At 46.7% G+C, this 25,512-nt stretch overlaps 1 protein-coding gene across 6 annotated transcripts; it reads left to right on the top strand.

Annotated features, from left to right (window-relative positions):
• Positions 1-631: 631 nt before the first annotated feature.
• On the top strand, positions 632-24,821 carry SZRD1 (SUZ RNA binding domain containing 1). 6 transcript variants are annotated; one of them, XR_015715010.1, is made up of 4 exons: positions 632-8,496; positions 14,148-18,519; positions 19,507-19,641; positions 20,244-20,301. XR_015715010.1 is itself a non-coding variant. In XM_016216185.2 (4 exons), the coding sequence occupies exons 1-4, from the start codon at positions 1,329-1,331 to the stop codon at positions 21,835-21,837; spliced, it is 456 nt and encodes a 151-aa protein (XP_016071671.1). In that variant the 5' UTR covers positions 1,166-1,328; the 3' UTR covers positions 21,838-24,821. The 6 variants fall into 6 exon arrangements, 3 of the variants coding, with proteins under 3 accessions (XP_016071671.1, XP_016071652.2, XP_087676335.1); XM_016216185.2 differs by lacking the exon at positions 19,507-19,641 and adding an exon at positions 21,735-24,821 and having other exon boundaries at positions 1,166-1,376; positions 18,470-18,519; positions 20,244-20,498; XM_016216166.2 differs by lacking the exons at positions 632-8,496; positions 19,507-19,641 and adding an exon at positions 21,735-24,821 and having other exon boundaries at positions 13,367-14,218; positions 18,470-18,519; positions 20,247-20,498.
• Positions 24,822-25,512: the final 691 nt, after the last annotated feature.

The raw sequence follows: 25,512 nt of genomic DNA, 5'->3' as shown, positions 1-25,512 counted from the left end.
CATTTTATGCAAACTACGACTCCCTTAAAAAAAGAATTTTTTTTTTCAGTAATTGACTGCCCTTAGAAAAGATGGTTCCAACGCTCACACTTCCCGTTCTCAGGACGACGCTGCACACGGACTCGCATTCCGTCTACACGGCTGCCCTTCAAAAACATGGCAACATCCTGATTTCTCCGCCCTCTTCCAAGATGGCTTCCTCCACAACCTTGGGCCCCGGCCAGGCGCCTCTTCCGGGCTAGGCAGGGGGCGGGGTCCATTGAGTAACTTGCGTGCCGGCGCCCGCGACGGAGGCGCGTATCAGGACGCAGGCGCGGGGAGGGGGTTGGGAGGAGGGAAAGCGGCGAGTAAGATGGAAGATGAGGAGGTCGCTGAGAGCTGGGAGGAGGCGGCAGACAGCGGGGTAAGGAGGAGCCGCCGCCCCGGGGCAGGGCCGGGCGGGACCCGGCGTGAGGGAAGCCTCCAGAGAGTGGGTCTGAGGATGGTTCTCCCCAAGGAAGGGCCCCACACGCCGGGCGGGCAGTGGTGGAGAGGCCCCCGGTCTCGGAGCTCTGTGAAGGCCTCTTAAAGGGGCCGCATTCCATTTCTCCCTCCACCTCTGCCCGGTGCGCCTCCTTCCGTCCCCCGACGTGCGCGTCACCCGAGGCGCCCCACCCGCCACCCAAGGCCTCTTTTCTTGGCCTCCGCGCTCTCTCGCTCGCTAGCTCGCTCGGGCCCCTTTGACCCTTCCTTCCCCGTCCGACCCTCTCGCCCGAGGCACCATTTTAAAGTTCCTGTGCCGTAAAGAGGAACGAAACACTGGGTGTCGTACGGGGCGGAGGGAGGGGTGGGTGCGCGGACCCGGGCGGCGTGCGGGGCTCCGGGGAAGGGCAGGAAGGGAAGCAGCCTTGTGCGGGCCCCTTCCCACTCTCTACTAAAATCCCCCACCGCCTTGCTCTATCCGCCACGGTAGGCGAATGTGGGGAGTTTTTTTCTTTCTTTCAGTTTTACTCTGAAAGCCTATTGCTAGTGGGTCTCCCAGGGACCCCGCCGGAAAGACCGTCAGCCCAGCGGGCAGACCTTTTCCCCGGGGACCCACCCAGCGATCGGAGCCCGGAGGGAGGGTCTCGGAACGTGCTCGCCGGCGTCCCGAGGGGAGGGGAGCGATCCGTACAGTATAAAGGAGCCGCATTCCAGGGAGAGGAGGGGGAAATGGGCTGTGTTGCTTTCGGGAGTTTTTCTTTGCCTCCCGAAGCTGTAGGAAAATAGTTTCGATCCCAAGCCGGAACAGCCAATTCTGTTAGGTTCGTGATTAATTTGGTCTTTTCAGAGTTTTGTGGTTTCGATGGATGGTGGCCCTTGTGAAGATGGGGAGATGTCCTTCTGGCCTCCCTCAGGTTTGTGTCTGTTCAGTGCTGCCTCGAGTGACATCTCCCTTAAAGGTTTCATCGGGAGTCGGTCGTGGAGAGCCGAGGGTCCCAGGGTAGAGCAGAGGCTCGGTTTCCTTCTCCAGACGCCGTTCACGGTGCTTGTCGGCTCTGGGAGAGGCCGAGCAACTGACCCTCGCAGCAGTGGGTGTATCTCTGCGGGAATGTTGAAACGTGGCTTTCAAGTTTTTTTCTGGAGGTTCAGCATTTCTCCCTCAGTGTGTTTGTTTTGCCATTTAGCCTGATTGAGAATTTGAAGAATTAATTTGTTCAAAAGGTATTTAGTACAGTTCTTACGGTCCGACCATCTTCCTTGGATTTTGTCTTGAGTAAGAAGAGCAGTTGAAAGATTTTTTATAGGGAGCGACAGGTGCCACCTGGGCATTTATTCAGTCAACAAACATCTTTGAGTGTCTGCTATGTGCTGGGCCGTGTGTGTGCGCTGAGCAGTGACTCTGTGCCAGGGAATGCAGAATTTCCGGAAGAGGCGCCTATTGCCTACCACTAATGTGAGTGAATCATTCTGGCACCCCTCATGCCAGCTCTCTGCAGAAAAGCTGGGCCTACATTTTAAATGTGACTCAAATGATAAATTTCTTGAACATCTTGGCCTTTTTTTGTTTTTCCTCACCTATTTCAAAGGCACATGAATTTCTCACCTTAAAGAAGTAAGAAAATGAAAAACAAAAAGGAGTGAAGGATTCGGAAATTGGGGATTACTTTTTGTTTTTCACAAGGGGTAAGTTGCTTAGAGATCAGGGCACCCAGGACTGCGTTTTACAGCTAAATAAATGCCAGAGATGTAAGGTTTCACTTAGAAGCTTCCAATGCTTGTTCAGTGTTCTTTCTACTATCCTTTACTTTGTAGAACCCTTTAAAAGTTCTTAGGTACAGAGGTGGAACCCAAACCTTGCATCATTGAGCAGTAACTACCAAAATGCAAGATCCCTTATATTACCTTTTATTTAATTGAGCCATTGAAATAATCTGTAGAGGTGCTCCCCTCCTTTTTCTTTTTTCTTTTTTTAACTTACTGATTTGAAAGAGAGAGCAGGAGAGAGAGAGAGAAAACATCCATTCATTGCTCCACTTGCTTATGCACTCGTTAGTTGATTCTTCCATGTTCCCTGATAAGGGATCAAACCTGCAACCTTGGCGTTTGGGGACGACGCTCAAACCAACTGAACTACGGGGCCAGGGCCCATTATTCTCCTTTTATAAACAAGTACAGTGAGTTTAGGGAGTGACCTGTCCTCAAGGTCACACAGATGGTGAGTGGGGAAACTGGGACTTGACCCCAAGCCTGTCTGACTCCAAAGCTGTTTTTGTTTTCTAGCATTTTGCTGCCCCCCTTTACCTGGGAGCCTGGGGAAAACTTGGGAGTTGGGCATTAACTTTCATTTTTAATATGTTTACCTCAGGCTTATATTTGAAGTCTCTCTTGAATTTGATTCCCTTTCAAAATTCACAGAGGGTCTTGTAAATGTGCACTTTTGAAGGAGAGGAGCCAGGGAGACTGGGTGAAGCACTGTGTCCCCATCACTAGGAAACCAATGGATTGTACATGTCTTTCAGATACAGCCAGTTGCATGTTTGAATCTTAGCTTCAGGTTACCCTACTTCCCTACTGACATATGGTAATGAGCATTAAGTTATCCCTCCCTTGCAAAAAAAAAAAAAGCAGACCCGAGCCCCAGCCCATGTGGCTCAGTTGGTTGGGTGCCAGCCGGTGCACCATAAGGTTGCCTGTTCTATTCCTAGTCAGGGCACATGCCCGCTTTCTGGCCCAGTCCCTAATAGGGGATATGCAGGAGGCAGCCAATCCATGTTTTGATCTCACTTTGATGTTTCTCTTGCTCCCTCTCCCTTCTTCTCTCTCTAAAAATCAGTAAAAATATTTAAAACAAACCTGAGTGGCAAGAGGACTAGCAAATGGGGGCTGTTGACTAATTCTTTTTTTTTAATCCTCACCAAGGATCTGTGTTTATTGATTTGAGAGAGAGAGGGAGTAAGGAAGGGAGGAGAAGAGAGAAACATCGGTCAGTTGGTTGCCTCCCATGTGCGCCCTGATCAAACCCACAGCCTAGCTGTGCGCCCGATGAGGAGTCAAACCAGCAACCTTTTGGTGTGCAGGATGACGTTCCAACCAGTTGAGCCACCGGGCCAGTCAACATTCAAACTTTGTGAAATCCAGAGGCAGTTCTAACCCTTGGTAATCCTTGTCCTTCACAAAAAAAATTTTGACATCATGCTAGGATTTCTCTTATATTTCAGTACATCTGAGGTCATTGTTTCCTGCATATCTTCAGATTACTCAGTACAGTCCTATTGTGTCATTCTGAGAAGACTAACTTTGAGAAACACCTCAAATATTCTATAAATAGGCAGCTTTTTGCTTTTGGTTAGTATGGTGAATGCTTATCTGATGTAAAATTGTCCCTTTACCTGTTTCCTCCCAAGGAGTTACATCCCAATCAGAGGACAATTCAAAAAATATAACTTACATTTCACCAAAGAAATGCTTTCTAAAAAATATACTGCCTTTGGGAGAAATGAAAATATAAAATTGAGTTAATGTTGATTCTAAATTATGTCCTTCGTCTTAAGCACATCTCAGGGGACAAATAGAGCATTTTGTCATTGAAAGACATCTTTGTGCTCCCCCCCAAAATCGTATCAGTTTGCTCAGTTCTTGTTGGTTTCAAGCTTTATACTCTCGTTTCCTAGTCCATCTTGTTGGTAATGAGCTAACCCAGTCCTAGGGGAAGGCAGATGGCGCATAAATGAAATTGGACTGGTAGTTATTATAAAGCATTGGCAACCTCTCTAATTTCCTTGCGTCTCAAAAATTGCCTTTTATTCTTTTTCACAAGGGCAAGTCGTGTAACAATTGGAAGATAATGCATCTTAAGTAAATTAAAGGATGACCAGTCCTTTGGACTAAGAATTTAAATTTCTTTTCTGCCTTCATTGAGCCAGTCATCTGAACATTACCCCATCAATGATGATGGGCAGTGTATAAGCCTATAGAAAGGTGTCAGTAAACATTGAATACCTACTGTGTACCAGGCATTTGGGCACAGTCCAGTGGAGGAGTCCGACAGGTAAGGCAGCACTTTCTTGGAAGAGGCATAGATGGGGTACCATGACTGGGATCAGAGACAGTCTAGTAGAGAAGGTGATGCCTAAATTAAGATTCAAAGGACTAGTTGAGTTAAGCAGTATTAAGTTTGGGTGGGACAGGTAGAGTGTAGGGCCAATGCCTACATAGGCAAGGAGGCAGTGAGAGAAGAGAGTCCAGCATTGGGAGAGCTACAGTATTTCCTTCTGGCTGAAGGTAGGGGGTTGGCAGGGCTGAATGGAAAGAGATGAGGCGAGAGAGGTACGCAGGGGCCAGATCAGGAAGGGCCTCCTTGTACTTGGTTCTGGGGAGCGTGGGCTTTTTCCTGAAAGCAAAGGAGAGCTTTGAAGGCCTTTTTTTTTTTTTTAATATATCTTTATTGATTTCAGAGAGAGGGAGAGAGAGATAGAAACATGATGAGAGTCATTGATGGGCTGCCTCCTGCACGCCCCCCACGCTGGATGGAGATCAAGCCCGCAACTGGAGCATATGCCCTGACCGGGAGTAGAACCATGATCTCCTGGATCATAGATTGATGCTCAACCACTGAGCCATGCCAGCTGGGTGGAAGGCGTTTTTTTAAAAGCGGAGTAGTGATATAGTTAGATTTTAATTTAAAAGATAAGAACTTTGATTTCCTTCTCTTTCTTTAGGGAAGAGGCCATTCTTCCTGAAGCATGGCTGCAGCCTCACTTAGTCTCCAACACTGCCTGTAACTGCTGTCATTATGGAATGTGTACAGTGGCTGTGGGTGGTGGGCAGTTAACAGTTGTTTCAGGGCTACCTGGTGCTGATTTCTTTATGTCTGTCTTTATAGTGAAGAGGGCGTTTAAGATTTGTGGTATCAGAAAGCATAAGTCCTGAAGGAGCCATTTCTAAGCTATTCCTGGTCCTTTGGGGAAGATTGAGTGCTAGCGACTGTGAAGTTCTCGGGGCTTTCTGTAAAGCAGTTGGCCAGTTTAGACATGATTGTACTAAGCAGCCTGTCCCTGGAACTCTGGAAAAAGATCTGCTTTCCTGTGGTTTCAAAGAAAGGAGGATAATGAGCTTTTCACTAGTAACTTCTCAGCTCTTTTCGTTGAGGCAGTGTGGGAGGCCTGTTCCCAGCATGCTCAACTGTTCAGGAGAGCTGCCATGGTTGCTGTGGGTTGGAAATTTGGGCAATCGCAGGCCTTCTTGCTTTTCCTTCTATAACAGGAGAGAAGTTAGTGTATTGTTCTAAAACTTTTGCTAAAATTCTGCAAGAGAAAAGGTGCTGTTTTTAGGTCTGATGGCTCCAATATACTCTTGGGCCAGCCCTTTCCAGTTTCCACCTCTACACTGTGGTGTGCACGCGCGCGCACACACACACACACACACACACACACACAGATAAACGTCAGTTTCTGGCTGTATCAGGTAGCTAGTCTTCACAAGATATAGTGTGTTCTTTCCCGCACACTTTCCCCACAGGAATAGAAAATTTTTCCTGTCAGGACAACTACTGACTTGTTGGTTTCCTAGGAGAAGATTGAGTTTAGCTACTTGTATCTATGGCCAAAATACAGAATGAAATTATTTTTTTACAAGTAGTAACTCAGAGATTTCTCTTCCCAAGTGTTTTTAACTCTGCTAAGCTCTGCCAAGCATGCTTCCCTTTAATATGAGTTCTATGCAGGATGTTGATGGGAAGATAAAGGTCAAAACCAACCACCACAAATGCCACTAATTGCCATAATTAGCAACAAGTCCCAGTAGTGGTCCAGTGTGTAGATAAAGAATCTTATTCCTGAGGGTAGAACATTTCAAAAAGTCCCTCACAGTAGGTCATCCCACACCCAAAACTCTTTCCTTTATAAAATGAACACAGGAAATAAGTAATTCTTTTCTAAAAGGAATAATAAATATGTACTGTTAAAATTACATTCTTCAGGGGCATTACCCTTAGATGAACTTGTATAGGGCAGTTGACTTGAGCCCAGATAGGTCTGGACTGCCACCACACTTCATTGACCTAGAGAACCAAATTCCCCTCCCTCATGCTCTGGCCTTCTTGGCTTATAAAAGCATTTGTGACCCTCCAGCTGTCAGTTGCTTTTGCTACCTAGTTGCACATCTCACTGGTGAATGGATACTGCCCATAAGCCTGGAAGCTCCCAATTGACACAGGCCCTTTTTTAGATAGCATCATGACGGCCCATGATAGGCCAGGTAGAGTGCATTTTTACATCCATCATCCCATTCAGTGCCAGTGGCCTAATGGGGTGTAGGTACTATTTTTCCTAGTGTTTAGGAGAGGAAATCATGTGATGTATTCCAGCCTTGGCTGTTGGCTTCACTGTTAGGGACCTTTTTGGACAGTTTGTTTACCTTTGCTTCCCAGCAGATAATTAACTAGTTAAGTGCTTTAGTATGCTTAGCTGAAGTTTTGTTATTTGTTTCTCTTGGAATTGACCCCCTGCTTCTGTAGCCTGGATGATGAGCTGATAAATTTTGTATCTCTTGAGGAACTTGAACTCAAGAGCCAAAAGGACAATGCTGCTGTTAGATGTACTACTAAGAGCAGTGACTTCAAGTGAGATAGATGCTGGTGAAATCTTGATCATAGATGGGAAATAACTTTAATATCTGGCCAGTGGAGAGAGACAACATAAATAATTTTTGCTCCACTCTTGAGAAGGTTTAACAACTCTGCTATCTTAGGGTCTCTATAGTTGCAGACTGGCAGCCTCTGGGTATTCGGCCTAAAGATTTTGGGGCTGCACATTGTTTTTTAAATATTGAATACCTTTACCTGGATCTCAGTTGCTCTCCTCTGCAGTGTCCCCATGCTCCTGTTACCTATTGTGTTCTATTCTACTGGCTTTAGCCATTTATTTTATTGGCTTGGCTCTGGAGGCATTGTTTGCAGCCCCTGCTGCGTGCACCATTGGTGACTGCACCCTTGAGTGTTTGAATAAAACCTGGTGGTAGGGAGAAGGTATGGTGACTTTGTTCCATCCCCCAAAGTCTGTATGTCTATTTTCTTTGGGAGAGGAGCCTTGCTGTCTTCATTATATAAACGGTAGCAAGAAAGGATATGTCACCTCTGCCAGTTAATAACCCACTTTCTCCATCCGCAGCAATAGAAATCAGAAGACCAGGCTCAGGGTTCAAGTGCCAGGTCCGATTTTTGGACACATCACTGCCTACCTTTCTCTCAGCTTCGTTTTGTCATTTATGAAATTAGATTAATCTGCCTTGCCTGGTTTTGAGAGTTTAATAAAGCTTCGTTCAAAGGCAGATGTTGAGGCAGAGAGCGCTGTTGCCCTGAGTGTGAGGGACATTGTTCCCGTGCTCCCTAGCACTGACGGTGTGGCCTCTCGCCAGTTAGGGTGCGAACTTCCTAAGATGGGCTGAGGGCTAATACACAGTTCCCTCTGAGAGTTGTGTTAGTGTTGTATGACAACCGAAAGGGAAAAACAGTACTAACCCCGAAGAAAGGGGAGCCCCATTAAACTTTACCCCCTGTTTTATTCCAAGGGTAGGGCTCACCACCATAACGCCCACCCTCGCCTGCTACGCTTCTTTTTTGTTTGTTGTGTGTTAATCGTCACCCTAGGATATTTTTCTGTTGATTTTTAGAGAGAGTGGAAAGGAGGAGGAGAAAAAGAAACATCATTATGAGAGACACGTCAATTGAGTGCCTCCTGCACATGCCCCAAACCTGCAACTCAGGCACGTGCCCTTTTTTGGTGCTCAGTCCAGTGCTCTGACTATTGATGCACACAGGCCCATGCATGCTGCTTTAAGGTAAAGCTGGCTGTATGGATTCCCTCCCCATGGAGACCCTTCGAAGAGTCATTCAAAACAGGACGTCTCAAAGTGGCAGTTACAGAGTTTGAGGCCCTCCAGCCCAAGATACATCTAAATTGCTAGGCCTCTTCTCTGCTGAAGAATTATTTCCTTGTGGGCACTTCATAGGTTTAAGATCCGGACTTTAGATTTCAGGTCAGTCGTGGTCTGCTACTGCTATATAGTCCTTAGGAAGATTGGCCAGGGGTGCGGGCAGATTGGTGTTAATTGTCAGCCTTTATCCTACCTTATCAGTTCCTGCGGCCACCCACCAGCTACTCTCCTGAGTGTTTTTGCCTTCTCCTTTTGAGGTTAGGGTTCAGTTCTGTTGCTTAATAGTTGAGTGGCTTTAGGCAAGTGGCTTCACCTCAGAGCATGCTGCAAGCCTGCTGTATATCCCTTGGGTTGTGGTGAGGTCTAGAGGCAGTGAAGGGAGGGTACAGTGCCTTCCTCACACATACTTCTGGCAAGTACTTGGAGAATGCTGCTGCTGCCACCACTGCTCAGAAATGCCTAAGGCAGCCTTAGCTCTTATCTTGAATATAGATAGTGCCTCTGATTTCAGATCCAGATAGACCCGTTCAAATCCTGGCTTCACAAAGATTACTTTCTAGTGAAGAAAGGTGGACAGTAAACAATAATGTTTTACACACACAGAGAAGAAAAATAAAACAGATTAGGCATAGAAAGTGACTGGCAGGGGTGCCATATTATAAAAAAATGGTCTGAGAATGCCTCTCAAATCAAGATTGGCAAAGAAACCTGAAAGAAGTGAGAGAGCAAGCTGTGCAGAAGTTGATGTAAGTGTATTCAGGTAGAGGGAACCGCCAGTGCAAAGGCCCTGGGGCTGGAGCATGCTTGTTTTATCTGAGGTACAATAGGGGGCCAATGTGATGGGAGTGAGTGAAGGGAAAGTAGATTAGGTCAGAGGTAACAGGGAGCCAGATCCAATAGAGACTAGTAGGCTATGGTGGGTATCACCTTGAAATAGGAAGCCTAGCGAGAGTGTTGAGCAGAGGCTCACTGGTTTTTAAAAGGATCATTCTGTGTGCTATGTGTAAAATAAACTGTAGGGGCAAGAATGGAAGCACAGAGACTCAATAGGATGCTATTGTAACTGCCCATTCAAGGGCTGTTGGTAATTTGGAGCAGGGTGGTCACAGCAGCAGAATGTGTTGAGAGAATTCAGGATGTATTCAGCAGCAGGATGTATTCAGGATGTATTCTGCTGATATGGGGTGTGAAAGAGGCATCAGAGATGATGGACTCCAAAGACTTTGGGCTGAGCTGCTAGAAGACTAGAAGCACTGAGATGGGGTGGGTAGGGGGAATGTAGGAGGAGCAGGCTTGTGTGAGTGGGTAAAATCAAGAGTTTGGTTTTAGAATTGATGGGTTGAGGTGCATTTTGAAATCCATTTGGGAATGTCAAATTGGCAGTTGTATATCAATATTTATAAAGCTGTGGAAGTGGATGAGATCACTTAGTAAGTCAGCATAGCTGTAGAAGAGGAGAGGTGCAAACTCTCCAACCTCAAGGGTTCAGGAGAGGAAAGGAACCTATCCTGTTATAGAAGAAAGCAAATACAGTGTGAGAAGGAACTAGCAGGGAGGTGGAAGGAGACCAGGAGAGTGGTGTTTGGAAGGCCAAGTAAAGAAATGCTTTAAGGGAGAAGCATTGAGCAGTGCTGAATGCTGCTGAGATCAAGTGAAATGAAGATTTGGAATTTACCGTTGAATTTGGCAGCAGTGGAGGTCATTGGTGACTTTGAAAAGAACAGTGTTATTGGTGGTGGGGCTCAGAGGGCTGGAATGAAGTGAGGTGGTGAAGATGGGGCTTGAGCCGGGCACTCGGCTGTTGCTTTTGTTGGTTGACTAGTTGCTGTTATGCCAACATGACAAATAAGACTTATCAGAGTAGGTTTTTCACATCAATAGACAACATGCCCCTGCCCCCTGGCTGGTGTGGCTCAGTTGGTTGGGCATCAGTCATGGGGGGGGGGGGCAGGTTCAGTTCCCAGTCAGGGCACATGCCTAGGTTGCAGTCTCGATCCGCAACAAGTAGCTTGCAGGAGGCAGTCGATGGATGTTTTGCTCTCACATCGATGTTTCTCTCTTTCTCTCCCTCTCCCTCTCTGTAAACATTAATTTTTAAGAATCTTTTAAAAATAAAAAAGCATGCCCTTGGGTCATTAAGGTGCTCAGTTGCTAGTTGCTGAATGATTACATGTATAGCAGGTGTATCTCTGTACATTTTAGTCTACGGTTAGATTTAAAGCAGTGTTGTCCAATAGAAGTACCATGTGAGCCATATATCCAATTTAAAATTTTCTGGAAGCCACATTTAAAAATTATAAAGAAATAGGTGAAATTAATTTTAATTTTTTTCCTTTCAGTTACAGTTGACATTCAGTATGACTTTATATTAGTTTCAGGTGTACAGCGTAGTGGTTAGACATTTATATAATTTCTGATGTGATTCTCCAGTAAGTCTGATACCCACCTGGCACCATACATAGTTATTAGAATGTTATTGACTAATTCCCTATGCTCTACTTTACATCCTCATGACTATTTTGTAATTAACCGATACGTACTTCTAAATCCCTTCACCTTTTTCACCCAGCCCCCAACCTCCCTAATTTTAATTTAACCCAGTATATCCAAAGTAGTATGTCAACATGTAATCAGTGTTGAAAATAAGTTAATGAACTATTTTACCGTCTTTTGTACTAAGTCTGAGAAATCTGTGTATTTGGCGTCTCAGTTTGGACTGGCCACATGTCACGTGCTCGCCACCTAGCTGGAGAGTGTGCCCAAAGGATGTCCTCTTCCTGGGCAGGCGCAGAGAGGTCCTGAAAGCTGTAGTGAACTTCGGAAAGAAAGCAGGGCGTGGTTTTCCCTCACAAACAAGAATTGTTTTGTCTTTACAGCATGTTACCCCAAAGCCCTTCATGGTTTTCTAGTGCCCTGATGTCATCAAATTCATATCTTGCTGGCCATTGGAATTACAACTGATTTCCTGCAGCAGCTTTTTAATAGTATTGATACCACCTCGTAAAGGTCATTGCTGACAGCAGCTGAAGTAATCTCAAGTTGTTTTCCAGATCTAGATTAAAAGAGGAGGGGTTCACGGCAGGACACCTTCCTGGATTAGAATTTCTTAGTTTAGGAAGTCTCTTACTTTGTGTTCCTTTTGTTTCTTCTTCTCCTTCTATTCATGTTTTCACTGTCTTTCTCCCAACTTGTTTTTATGCCCCTTTCTTCTGTTCTTGAAATTCTTGTCCTCCAAGTCCCTGCAGCTTTCCCTGACTTGTCATAGCAGGATTGCTCCCTCCATTTTTTTTGGTCCAAACACTGTTCATGCAACTAATACAGCAACTGGGATTCCTTTTCTCTCTCATCACCAAGGAGTGCCTTATTTGCCTCTGGGTCTCTAGCGTCTCGCAATTCCACTTTATAGTAGGTTTTCCATAAATGCTGTCTCCAGCTCTTTCTGTCGCAGTGAAGCAAAGAAAAATAGCCTTTGAGATACATGAAGTATAGACTTCCTTAGAGAGGCAATTTTAGAACTATATCCTGGCCCTACAGTACCCCACTTAATTAAAGAGGAATGTTTTCCCTTACTGTGGGAATAACAGAGGAAGGAGGAATGTTTTGTAGGAAATGGCACCTTCAGACAAACTAACCTGAGTCTATATTAAAAAGGCAACTGATGAATTTATGACCTACATGTGCCCCCATAGATCTTCTTGTCTCTCAGCTTATGAATTCTACTTCTTTTGACTTAGCCAATTATGTTTGCTCAGTAGTTAATTCTTTGAACCTGACAGTGACCTTGAGGCATCACTGTGGAATTAAACCTGGGGTGATGTGACTGGGTGCTTTCCTCTCTGGAGTAACCCAGGGGAGGTAGAATAAGCAGGAGCACTGGCGATGGCCAGCCCTACCAGGCAGGACACTGCCACACCAAAACAAGGCGGGGCAAAGCATATAATTAACCTTTAAAAGACGGCATTTAAATTCAGCTCTGCAGGCATTTACTTTTTTGCCTCTATCTTATCTATTTTTTGAGTTATTTATGAAAAGTAAAAACATTTATAAAGAAAATGTATTGTTTATTATTAAAGTTATCTTTTAATATATGTTACTGATGTTAAAAAATTACATTTACAATTTAAATTACATTTTGCCGGGAACTAAAGTTCCCTTTCGTCTGATAAAGGCTAATCAATATGAAAGTTGTTCAAAAAAGTCTATGGATTGTACATCTAGACTTGAAAAAAGCAGTGATGCACTTTAAAGGTACAGAGACCTTCCTTATAGTTTCAGACCAAATTTTGCTGGTTCTATAAATTCTTTTGCTTTATTTCTAAGTGAAATTGGGGCCCTCATGGGAGGAGCCTGAATCCCATCCAGATGCGTGGTATGGGAGACATGGGCGCCTTGCTGGGGAGACTGCTCTCCCAGGAGACCCTGACACGGGCAACACTGTAGCCAGGGGAGTGGGCATTAACTGCTATGGTGGAGTTCAGGGCCAGACTGTGTTGGAAGTTATTTCCACCTTCTACTGCTTCACAGGGTCTTCTCTTTGCATTTTTCTAAAATGGTGGCATTGTGTTCATCAGGACCTGTAAGGCTGTGGCTCCGAGAGGCATCTTGTTCTACTCTTAGGGTTCCTGTCTCTTCTTCAAAACCCCCCTTCCCAGTGTCTACTTGTAGTTGTGTGCTTCCCAATTTGGGAGAGCTGGACCAGGCCAGATGAGCCTGTGGGACGTAGTGGTTCACAGAGAACACAAGACCATTCACTATTCCTTGAGTTTAAGAGGCAAATCAGAAAATGTCATCTTCTGCCCTAGTTTGGCTCTGGTTAAGAGCATCAGCCCGCAGACAGGAGGTCCTGGGTTCGATTCCAGCCAAGGGCACGTACCTCAGTTGCAGGCTCCATCCCCAGCCGGGGCGCGTGCAGGAGGCAACCACTCAGTGTGACTCACAATGATGTTTCTCTCTCCCTCCCCCTTCTCCCCCTCCCCCTCTCTGAAAAGCAATGGAAAAAATATCCTCTGGTGAGGATTAAAAGAAAGAAAGAAAATGCCCTTTTCTAAAATGCAAACTGACAAAGAGGGGCAAACTATCTGAGAAAAGTTACATAGTAACTGTTGCTGATGAAAAGAGGTTATTTTCTAACTCAGCCAGTGCCTCTTAGACTTCAGTTCACTACAAGATGACTTGGATTCTTAGGAGTCTGTTATTGGTAATGATGACCTGAAGATTCTGGTTATCAGAGAGGGATGTGATGGTGGAGCAGGACATTTCGCTCCTTGGGCACCACGGGGGAGGCCCTGGGGCTCAAGCAAGAGCAGGTCAGGCACCCACTCCCACCACCATAGTGTAACAGGTGCATATTTGAGTTTGTTCACTCTGTCTTTTGTGAGTTTGGCTAGTTTGAGTCAGTCCCCCAGGGCCTCATCACCCCTGGGTAAACTGATAGAATCTGTTTCCTGAACATTCAGGCCTGGACAGAACAGCTGTGATGGTGCTGTGCGTGCTGTGCTCTGTACCAAGGCTTGTTTCTTTCTCTCCTTTCCCTTTCTTGGCCTCTCCTCTTCTTACCTTTTTTCCTTCCTCATCCATCTCTTGCTATTACAGGAGTGACCTGTCATAGAATCTTTCTGCCCTTGCAGATACATTCCTATCCCGTCTCCTTTGTTCCTTTTGAAGATCGTGGCTGTGTTACAAAGTAGGCTGTTTGAGGTGTCCCCTCCCCTGCTCTTCCCCTCATATGCTTCCATTCCCTAACTTTCTGCCAGAGACTCACACAAGCATCATCACCGCAAGGTTCATATCATCAGCAGCCAGTGAAACTGTGCTTCTTCCTCGGGTGAGTTGAATTTGCAGATGTTGACATATGATCTCATTTACCTTGTGGCTATGGCCTTTCCTTTACCTCCCACAAGGGATCAGCCCTGTCCAGAACCACTCGCTCCCCACTGTGGTACTTGATGATGTCCTGCCTCCACGCTTTCCTTCTGATTTCACTTATTCTCTCAGATCAAGCGTGTACCTCATTTTGTAGCGGTATAGCCCCACAGGGCAAGTGATAACTGTGTTTGGTAACAACAGATCTTTTGTTTAGGGTTTTGACCCAAAGAAAGGAGGCCACCCCATTTATCAGAGCACAGGGCAGTATCGAGTCTGCTCAGTGCTACCTGGCAAAAAAATAAAGAACCTTCCCAGGAGAAGCCATAGGAAATCAAACTATTTTAGTACCTCGGCTCTGATGTGCTTATGCCGTAACACTTGCCTTGTGCCCTATGACCCTCCGAGCAGAGTTTAAGTCTGATGAGCTTATGGGTTTCTTTCACTAGCCATGGAGGTTGGGCTCAATCTTGGAGGAGCCTTGACCTTGGGCCAGGGCTCTCTGCATCCTTGTAAAAAGAGAAGATGCCCTTTTGTGATAAGATTCCTTGTTGGGACCCACATCTAGATGCTTCCTCACAAAATATTGAGGACTATTTAATTCCATTGGACTGTTGCATCTCTGGGAGACGGATATTCTCCATGTAGTGTGCCCTGTAGGAAAGTTTCACCTCGGTCCAGCTCTTCAGAGAACCAGACTGAGAGCAGATTGATTGCAAGTCCTTGTCCAAGTAGGGAATGGACTGACTCATGATACCTGGATAGACTCCAGAGTGAGATGCAGTGCCCTCTCCAACTGCTGGCAGAGCACTCCCTCTCCTCCTTGGACGGCTCTGAGCTCACTGGTGTCCAGTGGCCATCTGGAGATGGCCAGGATCAGCTTTCCACCGAAGTTGTTGGGTTTATATCCCACTCTCTAATCTGATGGAAGAATTCCTCCTCAGCTCTGATAAGCCATCCTGCCTGATGGGATGGAGTTTGATGGAAGTGTTAGTTACTGGAGTGCCAGGGGCCAGTGTGGAATTCAGGGGAGAGGAGGGAGAGGATCAGTGGCTTGACCAGCATTTTCAGGGGGTTGAGCAATTGTGAGTATGCAGCAGCATGGGTAGGGCCTCCAGAGGCTTTAGTTCTAGGGCTGCCTCTATGATGTACTCATCTGTGACCTTAGGTAAGTTCCTTAACCTCCCTGAGCTACATTACCTGCATCTGACAAAGATAAAAGCTACTTTGTCTATCAAACAGGGTTGATGTGAGCAGAAAATGTGTTTAGGAAAGTGTATGATAGCCATAAAGCATTATATTGACATATACTGGCATTATTTTTAAAGCCCGTAGTTTTATATTACATGCCAAGTATGCTAGTCATGTCCTAGTTTGGGGATAGAGACACATTTACTCAGACAAGACCTGCCCTTATGCCCTCTTGCAGGGCTTTTCTCCACTCAGGCTCCATTTCCTGTGCCTGGGCAGATTCCCTATCTTGCCTAAGGCCCTGGAGAAAGAAAGCAATTTGCTCTCCTGAGAGGAAACCTAGATGAGACCCCTCAAATTCAGCCAATGTATATAAATTTTACCACAATTTTTAAAAATTAGCTAATGCATTAGGCCCATTTGCCTATATATCTTATTTGGCCCTCACAGTGATATGAAAGCAAGAGTTCATGTAATAAAGTTTAAAAACTTAGAGCTTTCCCATAAAAACCTTGAGTTAGTTTTCTCCTAAAATAGCAGGACAAATGCTCTTTGGTGCCTTTGTAGCCCCTTCACTTCCCCACTGTGCTCCCTGAATGTGGAGTTTGGTTACCCGCCTGGCCTGTGGAGGCATTTGGTGTTGATCCTATTTGAGGGTATCTAAATCCCACAGGTGGTAAACTTTGCATTTATGGTGGAGGAACTTGAATAGGCACTATCATTTTTAGATTGGAGCAAAATGATACCTTGTGGAACTTCAAAACCATAAGTTATTTGTGGAAAGCCTTGAAAAGCCCCTAAAAGGTAATGGACATTAGACTAATGTGAGACAAACTATTTACTCAGGCAGTGATACTGGTATTAATAAAAATAAAATTTTAAAAAACACACAGAATCACAGTTCTGACAAACTATGCTATGGGCATAGATTTTCTTTGAGTGTCTACTCAATTCACAGAAAATATCCAGGTCATTCCCTGACTCTGGGTGCCCTTTTCCATCCTGTCAGTAAACAGTCATTTGGGTGCCAACTTATGTTACAAGTTTGAGAGGTTTTCATTCCAGAGGTTTCCTAGCCAGAGAGTAATGGTGCCCTCAGAATACAGTCTGTTGTGCTTGCCTAAATATATTTTGGGTCTTTCATAAAACAAAATATTTTAAACATAACTCAGCACCAATCAGAATGAGTATCATTGTCAGACTGGGTTTAATTTTGAGTTCATGTTCATAAGAGACAAAAATACGGACATTGGAAAGATGAAACTAAAAGAGAAGCATAAGTACCAGGGAGTACTAGTCAAAGAACACTGGCACAGCTTTATTAATACTAAACAGTAGATTTTTTTAAATTGATTTTTCTTTAGAGAGAGAGGGAAACATCGATTTGCTGTTCCAGTTGTTTATGCATCATTGGTTGATTCTTGTATGTTCCCTGACCAGGGATTGAACCTGCCACCTTGGTGTATCGAGTCAGTGCTCTAACCAACTGAGCCACCCAGCCAGGGCCTAAACAATAGAGTTTAAGGTAAAAAAGATCACTTCAGAATGATAAGCTGTTTAATTTACTAGAAAGAATAATTGATTCTTCCCATAGTCAGCAGTTCAAACAGATTAGTAAGAATTTAGAAGCTTTGAACATAGTTAACCAGTTTGAACTGCACCTATACCTGCAGAATACAGTCATTCTCAGGACATTTAGAGCATTTGTGAAAATTGGCTACTCACTGGGACCTACAGTGACTCAGCAAATTTCAAAGACTTTGTACTAAGGCAATGATTCTTAATATTTTGCAAGTAATAGACTCCTTTGAAAATCCCATGTATCTTTTAAGTCAGGGTTTCTCAACCTCAACACTACTGACATTTGGGATCAGATCATTCTTGGCTGTGGGGACTGTTCTCTGTATTATAGAATTTTAACAGCATCCCTGGTCTCTACCCACTAGATGCCAGTAGTAACTCCCTTTCAGTAGTGACAACCAAAAATGTCTCCAGACATTGTCAGATGTCCCCTGGTAGGCATAATCAACCCTGGTGGAGAACCACTATTACAGATCTTCTCTCCAGAGAAATACATAATTTTGCATACAGTTTCTCCCCTTTCCAGTATCTAGATGGTCTTGCCCTCACTGAGGACAGTTGAGTTGGGACGTTTTGTAAGAAAAAGCAGTGGGAGAGCCTGGATGTAGGGTTTGTGCTCTTCCCACAGCTTCTCCTTGTCTAGTGTATGGACTTGTGTATGAGTGTGTGGAAGCTTCATGGAGTTCCTGGTGCTGAGGGCCTAAGGACTGAGACTGCCATTCAGTTCTAAACTTTAGGCTTCTCTTTTGTTCTAAGCCTTTTGCTAGGTGCTAATTACAGAGAGTTCAAATCCAATGTGATATATGTTATCATGAAGGAAAGAAAAAGGGACAACTTACCTCTGAGGAGCAGGCGATTAACTATATGGGATCAGAGACTTCGCAGAGGAGAGGTGGATAGCCAAGCTGGGTTTTGTAGGATAAATGGGAGTTTGCAAGGGAGAGGACATTGCAGGCAGGTGGACCAGCACCCTAAGTACTGGGGGTAGTAAGAGCTCACTTTTGCTGTGGTATAAAACAGAACAAAAGATGAAGGTAAGGGTGAGGTGTACTTAGGAGCTTGGATGTGATAGGACAAATAATTGAAGCATTTTAAGTGGGGAAGTGACACAATCAGATTTGTGTTTAGAAAGTTGGTTGAGTGGCTCTGTGAAGGACAGCTGGGAGGTCAGGAAACTATTTGGATGCCAATGAAAGAACCCAGCTGAATGATGAGGTCAGAACTATCACCGCGGCTTTGGGGATGGAGGGAGATAAACCCACAGGGAGTTAGGTCCCCAAGCCCCAGAGTTTAGTAAAGGGAGGTCCACATCCATTACCTCAAAGGACACAGTCATGTCCCTGGCCAGAGAGGACACTGCCCTTAGCTCTGAAAATAAAGACGTAAGTTTTTATTTGAGAGAGATTTTTTTCCACTTTTTATATACATTTTTTTCCTCTAGGAAATAGACAGACGGTTGGAAAAAAAACTGAAGATCACACAAAAGGAGAGGTAAGGCTGCTGTCTGGTCTGAGGGCTCATGCTCTCTGCTGTTTGAGAGCTGGGCAGTCAGTGGTGTTCTCCAGCTGGCTGTTAGGGTTAGCAGGTCAGGTTCCTGGGCAGTGAATACTCCTCTCAAGGACACAGTGGCTTGAAGTTTGGGGAGTGAGACTGGAGTGTTGCACTTTGCCTCCTACTTCAGTGGGCACCCTGTGTGAGGTGATTTGATGAAAGTGGGGTGGTGACAAGTCGGAAGATTTGGGTTTTAGGCCTGGCTCTGCTCCCGGTTGCTCTGATGTTTGGGGGAAGTTGTTTCCCCCATCTGGACATCAGTTTCTCTGTAACATAAGGAGGTTGGACAGATGATTTCTCTGGACCTTCTGTGACTTGGTGGCTTAGGGCATTATGGGGGTATGCTGGAAGAAAAGATTCTCGGAAATTCTTAGACCTTGAAGGATAGTGTCATTCCCCACCTACAGAGCAGAGGAAGTGGGTTTCCAAAGCAGGTGAAAGTTGACTTCAGCAGTCTGTCTTTGGGCTTAGGTAACCTGTCAGCTTCCCACAGGGACAAGTAACAGGAAGGAGGCGGAGAGGGCCTCACTGGACTTGCCTAATGGGCTACACAGACATTCCCCAGGGAACTGTGGGGTGTCCTGCCTGCCCAATAGCTTTCCTGGCTCCCTTCCTCTTTGATCAGATTGCTAGCTCCTTGTCTGTCTGCTCATCTCAGACTACACTAACACCTGGTTACAGTCCCCTGACAGCAGCAGAGTTCCTCCAGTGCCTACCCCTCCTGACAACCAAGGGTCTGAAAACAGCCCCCTGTGGGCTGTTTGGTTCTGAAGAGAAGCTAGTTGACCACTCTGGGGAGGGTCTTTGTGGCTGTTAAAGGGTGGTCATTCCTGCTTAGATCCCTTTTCTCCTGTGGCTTTTGTTTCTTTTCCTTCCTATGTTGTTTTCCACCTTGTGGACACATCGCCTGATGTGCACATCCACCAGCCTTGGACAATGCTTCTCCTTGAGCACTGCCAAGCACTGTTTCTAGGATCGTCCTTCACCCCAATCCCGCCGCATCCAGCATACCAAAGAGCCCTGGTGAGGGAGGTGTGTCTGCTCAGAAGCTCTTCTGAAGAGGTGATTCAGTTGTTTGGTGTAGCTTGTCTCTGGGAGGCACAAGTCACTCACCAGAAGGCTGAGGCAGTTTGGTAAATCCTGTCTTGGTGCCAGGCAGGGATGGTGGAGCAGGCTCCTTGGTAGAGTTTGGTTTGAGCACACGTGGTGGAAAACCTTGCTGGGAGTAAACACTTTGCTGACCCCCAAGCTAAGGGGCTCCCACCATACCAGCCTGTTAACACTCTGATCTATGTAGGGAAGTTGGGATTTTAACAGAAGTCATTGGATTCTGGACATGAAATATTTTGCCACAGGGGCCAAGTAGTGGTTGATGTAATTGTGATGAATGTGGGAACAGAAAATGAGATGGTGTTCCAGCCCCCTTTGCCTGGGGTTAGGTCTGAGGAGCAGGCCTGTGGACTGGGTGAGCTTATGGCAAGGTTGCTCTTTTGAGAAACCCTTCTTGAGGAGTGAGCATTCTGATGTCTGGTCAGAGACCAGAGAGTAATGAATAGAAATAGGAGGTGTAGGTGGAGGAAAGTTGTCAGGAATGGGTGTGGGACAGGGATGGGGCCTCTTTAATCAAGGGTAGGAGTAGTGAAGCTGTGTTTGCTCTTTGTCAGCAGGAAATCCAAATCTCCTCCCAAAGTGCCCATTGTGATTCAGGACGATAGCCTTCCCACCGGCCCCCCCCCACAGATCCGCATCCTCAAGAGGCCCACCAGCAACGGTGTGGTCAGCAGCCCCAACTCCACCAGCAGGCCAGCCCTTCCTGTCAAGTCCCTAGCACAGCGGGAGGCAGAGTACGCAGAAGCCCGGAAGCGGATCCTGGGCAGCGCCAGCCCCGAGGAGGAACAAGAGAAACCCATCCTCGACAGGTGAGTGTAGCTGGCAGGCTGACTGTGGACCACCCCACCCGGCCACCTGGAGGAGGAGGAGGAGGGGGGATACAAGTAGAATAGTGAAGCAGGCAGAATCTGGGCTGGAACAATCGCAGCTCCAGCTGTCAACCTGGCCTACTGGGCCAGTTCATTGTGCTGCACTGGCTACCACACTGCTCTACAAGATTTGAGGTCATGGTTCTCTGGCAGACACCAGGGGCAGTGTAGCATGGAGGTTAAAAGCATGGACTTGGAGTCAAAAATCTGCTAGATAGAGTTGGAGCCCGCCTCTGCCACTTCTTAATTTAGAGCTGCTTAACCTCTCTGTGTCTTCTTCATAGACTAATCTGAAAAATGGAACAATGATAGTACCTGTCTCATCAAGTAGTTGTGCAATTAAATGAGTATAGGGTTCTGGGAATCCCGCCTGGCACAGAGTGCCCAGTTCAGTGCATAATGTTATCTTCTGGTTCTCATAATAGCCCACTGATGTTTTTGTGAATTTTCTAAATTCTTTTTTATTCCTGGTATTTTTTTCTCTGCAGTCCTAGAAATTGTATTTAAGATTGTCACCTCTTGATAAAGCAGTATTTGTTTAAATAACCTCTTTCTGTGAGAGACCTCCGTGGGCTTGATATTCTGGCACTTGAACTAATTTGTGTACCTTCTTTCTATCCCTTTATTATTTTGTGAGGCTTCCATTATCTCTTCTGTAACCGTTCACTTGGCAGAGAAGAAAAAGTCCATTTCCATTAGTCTTCCATAGTAATATGGGTCAACCATTAACCACATGATTTGGAGAGAAGCAGGAGGGAAGCAATGGTGGGTGCTGGGTCACTCTACTGAGCTCTGGGTTAGGAGTTTTTACCTTGGCCCAACACTCTGGGAATTCTGTGCTCATGGTTCTGCAGAGGATGTGCTGTCCATGGTCACTGCCTCTGGACAGCTTGGGCTCTTGAGCACTCTGCCTTCCTCCAGATGAATGATGGTGGGCCTGACTTGGGGGAACAGTGCTGCAGGTACTAGAGGTGGACATGGGCCACCCAACCCATATAGGAGCTTTCCGATCTGGAGGTGCTCTGAGTTTGCTTGCCAAAGAAGCAGACTCGGGGAGCCAGAGTTGGCTGATAGCCACTGTGACTTCTGCCCCACCTGCAGGGGTGGTTGGTTTTAAGATTTGGGAACCTCTTTTAAATCCTTTTTCAGGCCTCCCTCTGATCTTCTTCCCTTCAGGCCAACCAGGATCTCCCAACCTGAAGACAGCAGGCAGCCCAATAATGTGATCAGACAGCCTTTAGGTCCTGATGGGTCACAAGGCTTCAAACAGCGCAGATAAATGCGGGCAAGAAAGAATGCCACCGCTGCCACCGTCACCACCTCCTGGGTCGTCCGCCACGGGTCGCACTGCCGTGGCAGACAGCTGGACTTGAGCAGAGGGAAGGACCTGATTTACTTGCACTGTGATCCCCTTTGCTCTGCCCACTGTGACCTTGAACCCCATGCACTGTGACCTCCCCCTCCCCCCTTCCCACTGTGATTGGCATGTCTGCAAGGGCTGTCCCAAGTCAATGGAAAGGGAAAGGGTGGGGCTTAGGGGACTTAAGAGTAGAGAGTCAGACAGTGCCACTTGGGGTAAAGCCAGTGCCAGCAATAACAGTTTATCATGCTCATTAATTTCAAAACAAATGAGAACTCCCATCAACCCACCCCCAAGTGCATGTCTTCATCACTTAAAAGCAAGTTCCATTTGAAAAATATCCTTTCTTTTTTTTTCCTTCCTATTTTTGTTTGTTTATACAAATATCTGATTTGCAAGAAAAAGTGCATGGGAGGGGTTTTAGCATTTTAATGAATTTTTAATTAAGAAAGGGTAGTTTGGTAGTCTACTTAAAAATGTTTCTGGGAAATTCACTAGAAACATTAACCAATAGGTTTTTGGTGAGCTTAGCTTCTGTATTCCTACTGCCGCCCAGAAAAGGGGCAGGGCTCTGTAGCCCCCAGGACAGATGAGCACCCCATGCCTATACCTCCCTCCCCCCCCAGCTAAGTCCCAGGGCATCATGGCCCTACCTGGAGACTGGGCTAGTTCTATAGGCTCAGAGAGCCTGGGGAGGGTGCCAACCCCACCTCTAGTATTTTGGGAGATAGGGAAAGTGAACAGACTTTCCCTTCCCATTCCCCTCAGGGTGGTTCCCTACCAGCCAGGCTTGCTACTTCTAGAAGAGAGCAGGGAGTGAGACTGCACTCCTGAGCTTAGAAGTAAATGATGCGACGCTTGCTCAGTATTTCGCTGTCAGCACAAGGAAAGCCAGGAGAGAGTCCGGCTCCAGGGCTGAGCCTCCTACCTAGTGTGGTCAGAAGGTGTCTGTGGAGTGCCATCTCTCTTGATGGCATCAGCTCGGTAACTATAGCTGGTATGTTTCCTTTGTAAAATCACTACATTGGGAGCAGACCATTCTGAATACATATGGGAAAAGACAAGCTGTGCATTGCAAAGATTGGTGATGACAGACTGGTTCCCCATAGACCTAGGCTACCCTCCACCCTTTTTCCAGAGCAAGGACCTGGAATGAAGGCAGTTTCCCCTCTGTCCCTGGAGCCTAGAGATTTGCTTTGGCTCCTTGAGGTGGAAGAGACTAAGAGGGCAGCTGCCTACAGCAGCTCTGTGTGTGTACAGTCTGATTCCTCTCAGGCTTTCTCTGGTCTCTTCTGTTGCACTGCGCCTTACCCCTCAACCAGCCAGCAGACAGCCTCCCCACTCAGTGGATGAGTTTTGGAGTGGCGTGTGTGACGTTATTGTGATTTGGGCAGCTTGTGGTAGCCAAGGTGGCAAGCTAGGTTTTGGAGGCTCACTCCACCTTTGGTTCAGCTGGCTCTCGGCCTTGCCCTGTGGGAATGTAGGCCAGGCTCAGCAAGCTATGTCCCACTACATCTTCCCCTTAGAGGGAAGGGCCAGCTGCCAGTTGAATCAGCAACTAGTCCATAGCACAGTCTCTGGTGACTGTGTGAAGCCAGGAAATTGTCTATGAGCGGAGCTGGAATAGAGCTTCAGTCCATAAGAACCTACAGGGTGTTGAGTTGTGCCCATAGACTATTCTCATGGGGAATTACCTCCAGGAATGGGCAAGGGAGAAGGTTGGCTGCTGTCTTTATAGTTCCACTGCCCTGACCAAGTTTCCTCATTCTAAGTGTATAGTGTCCATCCCTCATGTAATAGTGGTTCCTGGCCCAAAGTAAGACTGTCCTTTCGGTTGGAGAAGGGTACAGAGGTAGGCCAGGTGGAAAGGCCAGAAGTGCTGATTGCCCAGCCACTGGGATAACCAGTTCTTGCCCCCCTCCCCTAATGGAGCCAGAGGGAAGACTGGCTGATGGGTGTCTATGGATTGAGGATATAGTAGGGACTGGTGCTCCCACCTCCCTCTGGCCAAAGATGGGGCTTTGCCCGCTGTGTGCCTGTCACCACCCACTAGCAGTCATATCCTTGGCTTCCCAGATGGAGAGGTAGCAAATTTTTAAAAAAAGAAAGGAAAACAGGAAACTATTGTGTTGGGGGAGGTGGGAGGGGAGAGATGGGAGAACGGTTTGGATTTTGTGTGTGTGTGTTTGGTTTTTGTTTTTGTTTTTGTAGTTGTCTGTAACTTTCCTTAAGTGCTTTTTTTTTTTTAACTTTTTTAAGTAAGCTGCAGGCTTTGGCTTAGAAAACCCCAGGGGGTAGGGGGCAGAAACCTGAGGCTGCTGCCCTTTTATCTGCCTTCATGGTACTGTCCTCTTCCCCCAGCTCCTCCTTGACCCCATGAGCCAGGCCTCAGACCTTCCAGCTAACTGCTTCCCATGAGCCACTACTCTGTTGTCAGCCTATAACCAAAGGAGCTGGGGGTCTGGGCCTGGTGACCAACCCTTCTCAGCCCACTCAATCAGGGTGCTCCCCACCTGCAGGCAGGAGGCAACACCCTATCTGCTACCATCAGCCCCTTCTAGAGCCCACTGCCCCGCCCTGCCCTGTCCAGCCCAGCCATACCCTGCTCTGCCCCATCTGGGGATGCTCTGCTCAGGGATGGGCCGGTAGGGCTTCCCCAGCCTCCCTGCTAAGCAGAGACTCTGGAAACCTCTGGGGTCCTATTTTCTAGCCATGTAATTCCAAGGGTGCACATGGGCCCCTTGGGTGTCTGAACAGAAGGGCATGGGAGGGAGGGCTGCACCCCTGCAGTCCTGCTCTGCTGGTCTAGTGGGCAGCTGCCCACCCCACCCCGCACTGCGGGCCCCTGAGTCGGCAGACTAAGCATTTTATAAATTGTATTTTAAATACATGTTTTAAACTTGTCAGAGCCTTGTCCTCATTTCAGTCCCTGGCCTCGTAACTTCTTGCTATGGCTGTTTATTTAACCACTGGGAGCTACCTCTGCTCAGTCCTAGGGAGGGTCTCTCTCTGTTAGAGAATTCGGCCTGAGGTGGTGTGTGTTGGGGGGCAAGGACCCACACCCTTAGGCTCCAAGGGAAGGGGACCCATAGGTCCTGGGGCTCTACTGGTGAGAGCATGGGTGGGGTACTTCCTGCTTTTCCATGGGGTTTGCCCCTTTCAGGGGTCAGGGTCTTTCCCGGGTACTTCCCTGTGTTCACCACTCCCTTCAGGCAGGTAGAAAATTCCTGCCCTTGTGGGGCTCCTGGTCCAAAAGGAAAAGCTCATTTGAAGAGAATACTAGCTCTGTCCAGAGTGCACAGAAGATCAAGAACTTTGCACACAGGGCCACCTCTGGCCAGAGCCCCAACCCTGGGCAGAGTTTTGAGGTACGTCTTGCTTCGGGGGTTCCCAAGCCTAAGGGAGGCTGGGGCCCTGTGCCCTGAGAGCCCAGTGGAGGGATGAAAACTGGGTTGGGGGGTGGTCTTCCCTCCACCTGGATCTCAAGGAAGCAGATGAATACTCGGAGGGCAGGGGCCCCAGCACCAGGCACAAAGGCTGAGGTTCTTGGTGTTTATTGGCTTACCAGGCCACAAAAGCAAAATCCAGCAGCAG

Source organism: Miniopterus natalensis, chromosome 9 (assembly GCF_054644295.1).
Source record: "Miniopterus natalensis isolate mMinNat1 chromosome 9, mMinNat1.hap1, whole genome shotgun sequence".
NCBI lineage: Eukaryota > Metazoa > Chordata > Mammalia > Chiroptera > Miniopteridae > Miniopterus > Miniopterus natalensis.
The sequence above is the reverse complement of the archived record's forward strand: the minus strand, read 5'-3'. Positions and strand labels throughout refer to the sequence as shown.